At 37.4% G+C, this 13,961-nt stretch overlaps 2 protein-coding genes across 2 annotated transcripts; both read left to right on the forward strand.

Annotated features, from left to right (window-relative positions):
• The first annotated feature begins 1,070 nt into the window (after positions 1–1,070).
• On the forward strand, positions 1,071–2,324 carry LOC125660503 (neuronal acetylcholine receptor subunit alpha-9-like). The gene has a single exon (XM_048892348.1). It carries the CDS (start codon positions 1,071–1,073, stop codon positions 2,322–2,324), a length of 1,254 nt encoding a protein of 417 aa, XP_048748305.1.
• A 2,826-nt stretch (positions 2,325–5,150) lies between these two features.
• Positions 5,151–6,357, forward strand: LOC130049262 (neuronal acetylcholine receptor subunit alpha-9-like). The gene has a single exon (XM_056146688.1). The coding sequence runs from the start codon at positions 5,384–5,386 to the stop codon at positions 5,936–5,938; it is 555 nt and encodes a 184-aa protein (XP_056002663.1). The 5' UTR covers positions 5,151–5,383; the 3' UTR covers positions 5,939–6,357.
• The last annotated feature ends 7,604 nt before the right edge of the window (positions 6,358–13,961 follow it).

Genomic DNA, 13,961 nt, shown 5'->3' on the forward strand with positions numbered 1-13,961 from the left:
ATCGAGAACTAAATGATGGATTGCTTTTATGATAATACACATGAGTGGTAGTACAAATCTATTCTTATTTATTTCTTATGTATTTATTCATTTTTCGTTTGATTATATTTTTGAAAAGTTTAGTAAATTTCGGATTTAGTAGGACTTCTACTGCGCATCACATTGGGTTGTTTTTCTTGTGTGCATTGGATCGAGTTGATATTTTTGTAACGTTAAATTTCATTCGTCATCAAGTATTACCCAATAGTCATGATTCACCTTTAACTATATAAGTTACCGTTCAAACTGAGTAAATCAGAGCAGTGTACATTTTACTTCAAAGATCTAGCTGTCCAGCTTTCATCCAGGTGCATCTTGTGGTACGTAAGAATCATATTTACTTAGGTCTTACTTTACTACAATATTTTTGTATATGACTCTTATTCTTAATTGCAACGTTTATACTTTATTGTATTTTGCAGTTAAAGTTGTCTAAGTATATTTTCAGAATTTGTTTGTAAGTTCAAAGGTCAATTTCTTACACAATATATTTTTCTATCATAAATGTATGCTGTATTATTGGTAACTTATTGTCAACAGTTTTTCTAAATTATGAACTTGTACTTTTTGTCTAATACAATACAAATTGTTATTTGTTTTGCTTATAGGTCAATGCCTTATCCTTATACTTGTACATTTCTACAAAAATAAACAACATAAAGCCGAATAAAGACTTTCCTTCCTGCTCGGTTACATATGGATCGACTTTAGACTCACTACATTGAAATTTACAATTACGGGCTTTATACCATTCTTCTAGTAATTACAATAATGCAGAAGCCGAATCGGATCAGTTATATTCCATAATACAGTATAAAACGAGAACTTTTAAGTTTGCATCTCTGAAATCAATGGGCTCTTTCAAAAGCTGTCTGTTGTAAGTTGTACTTCATGTAACATTCGCCGGCCTTAATTACTAAACAAATAATTCAGTTCCATAAAGATCAAACCCAAGATAAATAGGAGAGCCTGAATCATCACGTGTCAGTCTGTGTTAAAAAGTAATTATGTCATAAAAAGTGTGTATCGACATGGACCGATTTCTTATTCCAGCAGGTGTTTTATTCCTTCTATTGTACACTGTAGAAATTGACTGCAAAACTTACGATGAGATGGCAGAGTTTTATAAGACTCTGTATGAAAATTATGAACCGAAATTACGACCATTGAAGAACCAAAGCCATCCTATTGAAGTTTATATCGATGTACGATTACATTCCATTGTGTCATATGACGAACGAGCTGGAACGCTAACATCTCTCATACTGAATTCACTGAGCTGGACAGACGAGGTGTTGAGAGACAAATTTTCGGTAAATAGTGTGGACTACATTGAAGTCCCAATATCGAAAATATGGAGTCCAAAACATTACATCTTTAACACTGCCATAGAAGACACGGTACTGAAAACTGGAGAAGTAAGACATGAGGACTGTTATCTCCATCAGGATGGGAAGATTATTTACGAATACTTGGGACTAGCGGTTACAAAATGTCCAGCAAATATTTTGAAATACCCACTAGACAACCACTTGTGTAATATTACATTTTTTGCAGTCGAGCCAATAGAAAAATTGATTTTCTATCCACACTATGTGGTGAATGGTGGCAACAACGGCTCTGCTATGTTCGAAAACGAAGAATGGAACACGTCTAACTTAACGTCATTCTTCTCCGTTGAGCATTCCCACTCTGTATTCCAATTTTATATCAATATATCAAGGAAACCGATGTATATACTGCTGAATTTGACTGTGCCCTTAGTGTGTCTGTGTGTTCTGAACTCATTTGTTTTCCTTTTACCTGAGTCGTCTGGAGAGAGGATATCCTATTCGGTGACGATTCTTTTGGCTCTTGTATTGTATCTAAACATGATCGCTGACCGCTTACCTAACAGTACACCGATCAGTCTCATCAATATCAACATCATCGCCCAGTTCACCAACAGCTGCTTCATTGTCCTTTTCACAATCCTTACACTGTGGATGTACAACAATCAACAAGAGAACAAGCCGGTTTCAAGACCCTGGGGCATGTTTGTACAAATCCTGTCCGGGGGAATGTGCAAAAAACCTGTGAGGTCAAAAGTCGAACCAAATCAGCTGATGGATGTCAATGGGAAAATTGAAGAAGAGGATAAAACTGATTTGCACAATGAATGTGAATTCGAAGTTTCAATCACGTGGGCAGATGTTGTGCATTTAACCAATTGTGTAATGTTTAGGGCCAACATTTTGTTTTTCACAGCCGAGTTAGCAATATTTCTTACTTTGATATTGAAATGAATTAAGTCGATTTAAAGTATAAGGCCTGACATGCTATGAATCATCAACTTTGTGTCAAATGCTCCTGGAGTAAACAGAAAGTATTTTGTATGACTTTTCTTTCGCGGTAATTTCGTAGAGTAACTCGCTGTCTTTTATTCGTGGGTACCGGTGTCCGTGGCTAAGTGGTTAGAGGAATCGCTTCGTAACTGGAAGATCGTAGGTTTTAGCTGTGGTTGTATCTCCCCCTGTTCCAAACACCCGGCATCTAGAGATGATACATAATTCCTAAAGTATTTATCACCGAACAGTGATTAGTCTAATTAATCCAATAAAGAATAAAACATTACGAGTATCTCAAACACGGACCGCAGGACACACTAAATATACCATAGGTGGGATCAGGCGTCTAAGAGAGATAAGCATGCTCTCTTGACTGAATAAATCCACCGTAAACCCTATATCTTGATCAGGTAAGCAGAGTAAACCGTAGTCAAAATCAGTGTGCAAAGAACGATCCAACAATTGACATGAAACAAGGCATACAGCATTTGATGCAATGTTTAAAGATCTGAGTAGTGTGTTCACTGCTTCAATTACAGCTTGCATATTGTTACGGAAGTGTTCATGTGTGATATCTGTGCAGGATTCAGTAAATGTGAGGTGGCATTAGGTCTAGAGCTTTCTAGCGTGTTTCATACCGATTGCTAAGCCGTTCTTTACATACTGATTTTGACTACCATTTACTCCGTTTATCTGATGTAGAGCTCACGGCGGGTGATCGATCAAACGGGGATGCTTATTCCTCCTGATCCCATCTCTGATATGTCCGGGGGTTCGCATTTGTCCTTCTCTTTATTTTGTATTTCTTAAGGATTTATGAGACTGATCTCTGCTAGTTATCTTCACCTTTTCATTGATCAATGTTCTTCATCTTCACTTCCTACAATAACATAATACCGTATTCCATACGTATATTTCACAAGAAAGAAAATATTACATGTGTCTGAGGTCTAGATTTGAATGATTAGCAGCAAACTCAAACTTCTTTCCAAAGCAGCAATGCAATCATGTTTTTACAAGAAAATCATCTGATAGTAAAACATCAATCATGTTATAATAAAGCCTAATCTCTCATACGTGTTAGGTTTTCACATCTCCTAAGCAGTGATTGAGGAAGGTTGGCAGGGGTAACTAAGGCGACTACAACGCCACAGTTACCCTAAAATCATTAATATCCTCGCACGAGACATTACTACTATAATATGAAAGGTGAAGATAACGAACAGTATAAGTTACAAGATTGATTGGTTGTATCTTGTTTAACGTCTCTCTCAATCATAGTTACAATAAACGAAATCACTGGACCTAAAATGACTTCAGTTGTGAGTAATTTGAAGATAGGGACACCAATAGTTCATCAAACCCGCCTGCTAAGTTGTCTTGAATGGAAAATAAGTTGAGATGAAATATGAAATATATACTGCATTTATCACAAAAAGTTGATAAATGGAGTTACTATGGCATACATGGAGCCATGATTTACCATGAAAAACAAAGATGATTATTCGAAAATGTATCACTTCTATCCCCACATACAGCATAATGTGTAGAGATAAGACATTCCTGGGAATATAATCCCGTGGAGATCTGAGTAAGAATAGATCCTCAATACCCCTTGCTTGTCTTAAGAGGCGACGAAATGGGGGTGGTCCTTCGGATGATACCGCGAAAACCGAGGCCCCATGTCACAGCAGGTGTGGTACGATAAAGATCCCTCCCTGCTCAAAGGTCGTAAGTGCTGATCATAGGCCTAACTTTTGCAACTCTTCACCGGCAATGGTGACGTCTTCATATAAGTGAAAGATTCTCGAGCGGGGATTTAAACAATATCCAACCTACTAACCTTGGAATATTGATTATCAACGACTCTTGAAATCCCTTTCTGGAATGAGATTATCTCAACAATACAAAATATGGATTGCCTTTACAGTCATTGTGTAGAAAATAGAAATTTCTCCTATACAGAAGATGCTGCTATTTTGTTTCCAAAGATTGACATTCGTTCGCGCTATACAAATGTCCTAACATGTTGACCTTTACTATTTCACAATGCTAGATTTTATGCCGTTTTATCAATACCGGAAAAGGTACACAACCTGAATCAAATTGTGTCAGAATAAACCTTTGTAGTTTTGTATCCCATAACTCATTCGGCTCTATCACACATACATTATGTTTACCTCCCTTAATTACTAAACAAATATTTGAATTGTATTCAGACTACTCAGTATAGTATAAAATAATACTGAATGATTTCATCAAGACATTTCAGTTCGAATTGAGGGGCAACAACGTCAAATTACGTTTTTGTCGACATGAACCTATTTCTGAAGATATTCGGTGCATTGATTTATCTCTCCTGCACCGTACCAATTGGCTGTATAACGTACGATCAGATGGGCGAGTTTTACAATTCCCTGTTTGCAAATTATGAGCCGAAATTGCGACCATTGAAGAATCAAAGTGATTCTATTGAAGTTTATATCGATATAAGACTACATTCTATTGTGTCATATGACGAACGAGCTGGAACGTTGACATCTCTCATAGTGAACTCATTGAGGTGGACAGACGAAGTGCTGAAAGATAAACTTCCGAATAATATCATTGATAACGTTCACGTCCCCGTATCGGAAATATGGACTCCAAAATATTATATCTTTAACACTGCCATAGAAGACACAATTCTGAAAACTGGAGAGGCGAGATATGAGGACTGTTACCTTTATCCAGATGGGACGATTATTTACGAGTACATGGGATTAGCGGTAACAAAGTGTCCAGCTAATGTTTTTAGATACCCACTAGATACCCACTTGTGTTATATTCAGTTTTACAGTGCTGAACCAATAGATAAATTGATTTTCCATCCATACCACAGAGAGTTTAGTGATATCACCAATGTGTCCGCTGTTTTCGAAAACGAGGAATGGACAGCGTCCAACTTGACGTCATTCTTCTTGAACCGAAATTCCTATACTATTATCCAATTTTATATCAAGATATCCAGGCAACCAATGTATATACTGCTCAATTTGGCAGTTCCTTTAATTTTCTTATCTATCCTGAACTCATTTGTTTTCCTTTTACCCGAGTCGTCTGGGGAGAGGATATCCTATTCGGTGACGATTCTTTTGGCTCTTGTATTGTACCTCAACATGATCGCTGACCGACTACCGAATTCTGCACCGGTGAGCCTCATCAACATCAACATCATCATCCAGTTCACCAACAGCTGCGTCATTGTCCTTTTCACAATCCTTACACTGTGGATGTACAACAATCAACAAGAGAACAAGCCAGTTTCACGACCCTGGGGCATGTTTGTGCAAATCCTCTCAGGAGGAATGTGCAAAAAATCTGTGAGGTCAAAAGTCGAACCAGATCAACTAATGGATGTCAATGGGAAAATGGAAGGAAAAGAAGAAACTGGTTTGAAAGGTGAATGTGATCTCAAAGTTTCAGTCACCTGGGCAGAGGTTGTGCAGTTGAGTAATTGCTTGTCGTTTACGGTCAACGTTTTCTATTTTATTGTACAATCAGCAATATTTCTTATATTGATATTGACGTAAGATAGTATAAGTTATAATACACCATCATATCTTATATCTTAATTTGTTTGAATTGTTGTTGTCTGACAGAAGACACCATAAGACGATTTTGCTGCTGTGGTTGATGAATTCGGTTTGGTACTTGTTTGTCTCATATCTGGTATTTAAAACGTTGTAAGAAAGTCCATTGTCTTGATAGTACTTTATTTTTCAGAATGTACTGAACACAGTCCAATATTATCTAGATGAGTCCAATATTAACAGTAATAGAGGACTGAAAGTAAAGACGAAAAATAAAGAAAGAAAAAACACCCTTAGCTGTTTGAATTTAATATGACATAACTATGTGTTGTAAAGATTGTAAAAATTCCATTAATCTTTAATCAATACTTCGTGAATTACATATTTCACAACCAATGGTTTAATGAATTATTTACATCCTATGGAAGTCTCAAATTCACAGTAACATCCCCAGCAGTAATGTTAATTTCTTTGCCAGATCTGAAAGAAATACTTATCACATTTCACTTTCTTTGGCTTCAATGGGGACACTGTAGATGGTTTCTGAACTAAATCGCTAACGTTCTTCAATTGTTCGTCGGAAGTACGCTTGTACGCACGAATCGCTGAGGACCTGTTTCCAGTTTTCTCTGCAGTCAGCTGTTCGTCGACACCATAATGGCGAGTCGCGGCAGTAGCCGGTAGAGATTGGTTAATGAAATAGTCATCAAATCCTGCTTCTTTGCACATTTTTGACACAGCCTGTACCAAGTTATGGACACCCACTGGTATGCTGTCGTACAAACATTTTCCGTAGGGCGATTTTCGGCCTGAGGTATAGTGCATCGCATTTCCCACAGTTAAGACTACAAAAGATAACATAACACTTCCATATATGTAAAAAAAAAAAAAAAAAAAGTAAAGCAAACAATTTGGTAAATACGCAAATATATTGGAGAGGATTTGTTCAGGAATTGATATAAACTTACCGAAAACTCATGTATCTTGGACTAAAGCGTTAAAAAAAACACCGTTTCTGTATTTATACCAGTTTTTATACCTACGTGTTAGTACACTGTATAATATTAGTAGGGCCCAATAAAGGAACCTTAAACATCAAAATGACGTTTCATCAAAAGATTCATTCCGAACACCCTCTGCGTACCCTCACTCACCCTCAACAAATAAAACCTGTTTTAAATACTGACTAAAAATAGTAAGAATGCTTGAATAGTTTTCCTATGGAAGAAAAGAAAACTCTGTTCTGACGAGTATCGTATTATAACAATAGAAGTGTTTTATTAGGACAATGTTTTAAGTAAGATGAAAGGCGAAGATAACGAACAGTGATCAATCTCATAACTCCTATAAGCAATACAAATTAGATAGTTTGGCAAACACGGACCCCTGCCTAGGAGGAGTAAGCATCTGCTCCGCGCCCCATCCAGGCCTATATCTGATATAATTGACCACCTTCGTCTTATATCCCTTACGCATTTATTTATACTTTGAAAATGAATACTTCAATATATAGATCTCTCAAATTCGTCTTAAATTGATTTGGATTCCATCTTCTAATTCACACCTTGGCAATTCTATATCAATAGCTTCCCAACCCCAACGTTTAGTACCGATTAGATGGATTTTAATTATGCAAAGGCGTTTTTAAAAAGAATTGGTTAAAGGATATAGTAAAAAAAAAATACTAAACTGATCAAAGAGTTTGGGATGTTTTTATTGATTTTTGCATTTGATTTCCATCATCAATTAATTCGTCCTCTATCAAGAATAATTATGTCACCCAGTAATGGACTGACCCACAAATCGCGAAAACATATTGGGTGACATAATTACTAAGCAAATAATTCAATCCATAAAGATTAATCCCAAGATAAATCGGAACGATTGAATCATCACGTGTCTGTCCGTGAAGACAGTAATAATGCCATACAATCGTGATCCGACATGGAGCGATTTCTGACGAGATTCGGTGTACTATTCCCCCTCTTTTACGTTGTACAGATCGAGTGCAAATCTTACGTTGACATGGCTGAGATTTATAAGACTCTGTATGAAAATTACGAACCAAAATTGCGACCATTGAAGAACCAAAGCGATCCTGTTGAAGTTTATATCGATGTACGATTACATTCTATTGTGTCCTATGACGAACGAGCTGGAACGCTAACATCTCTCATAGTGAATTCACTGAGCTGGACAGACGAGGTGTTGAGAGATAAATTTCCAGTAAATAGTGTGGACTACATTGAAGTCCCAATATCGAAAATATGGAGTCCAAAATATTACATCTTTAACACTGCCATAGAAGACACAGTACTGAAAACTGGAGAAGTAAGACATGAGGACTGTTATCTCTATTAGGATGGAAAGATCATTTACCGGTACTTGGGACTAGCGGTTACAAAATGTCCAGCAAATATCTTAAAATACCCACTAGATAGTCACTTGTGTGATATTACATTTTTTGCAGTCGAGCCAATAGGAAAATTTATTTTCTATCCACACTACGTGGTGAGTGGTGTCAACAACGGCTCTGCTATGTTCGAAAACGAAGAATGGGGTACATCCAACTTGACGTCAATCTTCTCCGTTGAGCAATCCACTTCTATAATCGAGTTCTATATCAAGATATCAAAGGAAACCGATGTATATTCTGCTCAATTTGGCTGCGCCCTTGGTGTGTCTGTGTGTCCTGGACTCATTTGTTTTCCTTTTACCCGAGTCGTCTGGAGAGAGGATATCCTATTCGGTGACGATTCTTTTGGCTCTTGTATTGTACCTCAACATGATCGCTGACCGCTTACCTACATGTAACAGTACACCGATCAGTTTCATCAACATCAACATCATCGCCCAGTTCACCAACAGCTGCTTCATTGTCCTTTTCACAATCCTTACACTGTGGATGTACAACAATCAACAAGAGAACAAGCCGGTTTCACGACCTGGGGCATGTTTGTGCAAATCCTGTCCGGAGGAATGTAAAAAAAACCTGTGAGGTCAAAAGTCGAACCAGATCAGCTGATGGATGTCAATGGGAAAAGGGAAGAAGAAGATAAAACTGATTTGCACAATGAATGTGAATTCGAAGTTTCAATCACGTGGGCAGAGGTTGTATATTTGACCAATTGTGTAATGTTTAGGGCCAACATTTTGTTTTCCACAGCCGAGTTAGCAATATTTCTTACTTTGATATCAATATGAAATGGTTTAATTTAAAATGTAAGCCCTGAAATGCTATCAAATAATCTTTTTGGGTCAAATGAGTAAAGAGAGAAAGTATTTTTGTACGACTTATCTGTAGTAGTTGATATTTGTGTACACTAGCTTACTGTCTTATACTTTTGGATACCTGTCGCGGTGGCAAAGTGGTTTGAGCATCGCTTCGTATTCGGAAGATAGTGGATTTGAACCACACTGGTACCTTTGCATCGTCGGAAACCCACGGTTGATTACGCTTCGTTCCTCTCTCCATCACCCGTGGGTTCATTCATTCCTACTCGCTCGTTCTCATGAATAATCAATGAGGCAATTTGATTGTGCGCTCCTAGTATACCCTGAGCGAATTTGTCCAATCACCAAGACGCTTTCAGCCCGATTTCGGTATACAATTCTTGTGATAGCAAAGTTAAGTTAATGTTACTTTTAAAAACAGAAGAGTTCCGTTACTATAACGATTACTTTGATTGAACGATATTTTTAGATATTTATTCGTGAGAACGAGCGAGTAGGAATGAATGGAACCACGGGTGATGGAGAGAGGAAGGAAGCGTAATCAACCGTGGGTTTCCGACGATGGTACCTTTGCCTCGTCAAACCTAGGACATTGAAGGTGGTGATTGCTCTTTCTCTAAACGCCCAGCATTAAGAATAGAGTTGAGAGTTCCAGATCTTTCGAATAAGACCTTAAAACCGAGGTCGCATTTCAAGATATTAAGATATACATGTAGAACGCGCACTGCCACTGCTATGGTCCTCAATACTATAGAAGTGATAAATAACCCGATAGTAGTGAATAGAAAACATCCCCTGTGTGGGTCGTCGGAGCGAATATTTTCTCTATAACATTTAACGTTATTGGGATATTTACTTCACTTCAAAACTTCCCCTATTCATCTTCGCTAGCCAAGGGTTTACGATCCGCGATCATAAACCCTTGGCTAGCGAAAATGCCCCCATTAGGCTTCAAAGTAGCATTGCCCTCGTCATATATACAAACATGTCGTGGTACAATATGATCTAGCACATCTATGTACCCAGCAGTGTCATAATGCAAGCCTAACCAAACACCCATTTCATCAATAGAGTAGGGAGCTTGCGAAGCAGGTGCTAATGTCATATCAAACCTTTCCCGTCTAGTAAGCAGAATGGATTCAGATGAAGAATCTTTTTAGTTCAGAGTAAATGTAGAGATGTCCAAAGTTCAGGGGAATATGCAGAATGGTATTTTGGATGTGAAGCTGAAAGGAAAATTTATCAACGCTTCGTATTTATGTACATGGGCCAAATAGTCGTATAATGAGTAGTATCGCGATGCCAAAAGTAGTAAAATGTGCGCAAAAGGTGACTTAGAAGGGCACTTCACCAAACCTTCCCCAGGACAACAACTGTTACCAGGCTGTATTCCGTATAACTTCCTGAATAGTTTATCTACAAACTTTAACCTACAATAATGAAGAATATTTTGTCGTCTTTGTTTGTTCAGAACAACACCCACCCACCCACCCCCCTAAAAAAACCCGCTGGAGACGTGTTTAAATTTGTCAAAAATTATCGAATGGAACATAAAACAACACACGTGTATAGCATAGCAGACTCAGCGTCATTATGATTTCAAGAAAGACGACGGTAAGTCTTTCAATCTTCCCTGCTTTGGCTCAGAGAGAGAAATTCATTTATTCAATTTCTTAGTGAATGGGCCGATCCTTACAGCTAATGACTAATAGTAGTAACTGTAACAAATGAATAATATAGAGTACTAAAGTATATATCTTTGGTTTACATAGCAATTGCAATTTTCCCAAGCCTTTCCAAGAATATATGGATGTAAAACTGAAGATAATGAATAGTGATCAATCTCATAAATCCTATAAAGAATAAAACAGCGCGAGTAGGGTAAACACGGACCCAGGACTCAACAGAAGTGGGATCAGGTGCCTAGGAGAACTAGACATCCGCTATTGACCGGACACACATCCTCCGTGACCCCTATATCTTGATTAGGTAAAAAGAGAAATCCGTAGTCAAAATTGGTATGTAAAGAACGGGCTAACAATTAGTATGAAACACGTCAGACAGCATTTTATCTAATGACAGGTTATATTTGTAAATCATATCGTTATAACATTCATAGCATTTGCGAAATGCTGACGTTGAATAAGACTGTTTAACTCCCTATAACATCAACTTATTTTTCAGTAGCCTGTCTAGATTTAAAAATTATATCATGCGCTGCACATGCTCTAGCGTATCGAATCAGTCGAGACACGTATACACCATATTCAGGTGATAATGGAATAGTGTTACATGTACATAAATATGGGAAGTTGGACGATGGAGGAGCTGACGTAATCTCGTTTGTCATAAAGTTGTGTTGTAGTTTGACATCTATGTTCAATAAAATATAATGCTATAATATGCACCAGTTCATTCATATAAGGGAGATAACTCTTACAGAAGTAATAAAATTATTCGTTTCTATATGTATGTGTATATATTGCATTTATTTACAATATTGATTGTCTATATCACTGTCGTTGATTTATTATATTTCTGGGTTCATATTATGTACAGTATTAAATCATTGTAAATACAAGACTCGGACTCGAGAAACAGGACTTGGAGTTGGTGTTCATTTACTTCTTTCTCCTGTTACACATGGGTTGGGTGGGCGACGTTCAGCTTTTCATATCTAGTCCATACAATATAACTGCACCGATTACATTATAATTCAAGACTGTCGAGGATGCGCGACTGGTGGTACGACCATGCAAGACCTGCATGTCGATTTTAAATCGCAGGTTCAGACTTTTGAACATGATATCATCGACCTTGTTGCGACTGATTTTTGCACTTGCGATAGTCTCGTGCAACCAGACGCTCTGCTTTCTCCGTAAATGCTCGTCGGAGATTTACGGAGATAGTTGAGTGTCTGGTTGAACGAGACAACACTTGCGATCACCCACGACTTTGGCGATCAGCCGCGCGCTCTTTCTACGATTTATCCACGATTCCCCCCAAAAATTGGTCACAACTAGGTGACGTAACCTGGCCTGGAGATTATAAAACTGTTATCGTACTCATACTCAAACTCAGTCATGTTTGTTTTGAGTACAACTAAAGGAAGCTTCGAAACATAATCCAAAAATCTTTAGCATGCACTCCATTTCAGTGTGAAAATGATTTTATAAAAGTTTTATAACCTTCTCTTTTGTGTATGAGTACGATTAAGAGCACATATTTTGAGTTTGAGTATGAAAACGTGCTCAAAAAAGTTTTATGACTTCCAGGCCAGGTTGCTAGCACGGTGTAACTGGGTCTTTTAAAATGTTGTGATGTTCTCGTGGGGATCCGGGTTAGAATAGGTTCTCAGTACACCTTGCTTGTCGTAACAGGCGACTAAATGGGGCGGTCCTTTGGATGAGACCGCAAAAACCGAGGCCCCGTGTCACAGCAGGTGTGACACGATAAAGATCCCTCCCTACTCAAAGGCCGTAAGCGGCGAGCATATGCCTAAATTTTGCAGCCCTTCATTGCATTTGAAAAAGATTACAAAATCACAAAAAGAAGTGTGTTACTAGGCAATATTGATGGAAGTTGTTTGGAATTTTTTTTTTTTTTGCTAGCAAAAAAGCACATTTATTATTCCAGATCACAGGGCTCAAAACCAAAGTTGTCAGATGCAATTAATTTGTTTAAATACTGTAGAAATTTAGAAAAATAATGTCAAAATGTACATGTATTTCATAGCAAATCCAAAATGCTTGGTAAATGGGCATTGTATGATAATATAATGGACAAGTAGTTTGTTGAAAATCATAATACATTTATATGAAAAATAAAATTATTATATATGTATGTTATGTGTGTATATATATTTATGTGAGTGTATGTATATATCATATATATTATAAATACAATTCGTTGTCATTGTTGATACAGAATATGCACATAGTAATTGCAAGTGTGAATGAACGAGTGTAGCTAGATTACAGTTTGTATGTATAAATGTGTTGAAAATACAAAAATAAAACATTAACATCGCTCACCTGAGTCACCTTGGCCTATATCTGAAGACTTTCCATATATATTTGCATGTAAAACCTTGGTCCCTATTATGGACCAAACTACCCTTTGCAAGCTTGATTCTACACTATGTCAGAAAGCTTTCATGTAAATGTCAACTTCTTTGGCCCAATGGTTCTTGAGAAGAAGATATTTAAAGCTTTTTCCTATATTTGTATGTAAAACTTTGACCCACCCCCTCTTGTGGTCCCATCCTACCCCACGGGGACCATGATTTGAACAAACTTGAATCTGCAATATGTCAGAAAGTTTTCTTGTAAATATCAGCTTTTCTGACTCAGTGGTTATTGAGAAAAAGATTTTAACTATATATTTGTATGTAAAACTTTGATCCCCCTTGTGGCCCCATCCTACCCCCGGGGGCCATGATTTGAACAAACTTGAATCTGAACTATGTCAGAAAGTTTTCATGTAAAAATCAGCTTTTCTGGCTCAGTGGTTCTTGAGAAGAAGATTTTTCCTATATATTTGTATGTAAAACTTTGATCCCCTATTGTGGCCCCATCCAACCCCCGGAGCTCATGATTTGAACAAACTTGAATCTGCATTAAGTCAGGAAGCTTTCATGTAAATCTCAGCTTTTCTGGCTTAGTGGTTCTTGAGAAGAAGATTTTTAAAGTTTTTCCCTATATATTTGTGTGCAAAACTTTGATCCCCCTTGGGGCCCCATCCTATCCCCGGGGGCCATGATTTGAACAAACTTGAATCTGCACTATGT

The sequence above is a fragment of the Ostrea edulis genome, chromosome 1 (assembly GCF_947568905.1).
Source record: "Ostrea edulis chromosome 1, xbOstEdul1.1, whole genome shotgun sequence".
Classification (NCBI taxonomy): domain Eukaryota; kingdom Metazoa; phylum Mollusca; class Bivalvia; order Ostreida; family Ostreidae; genus Ostrea; species Ostrea edulis.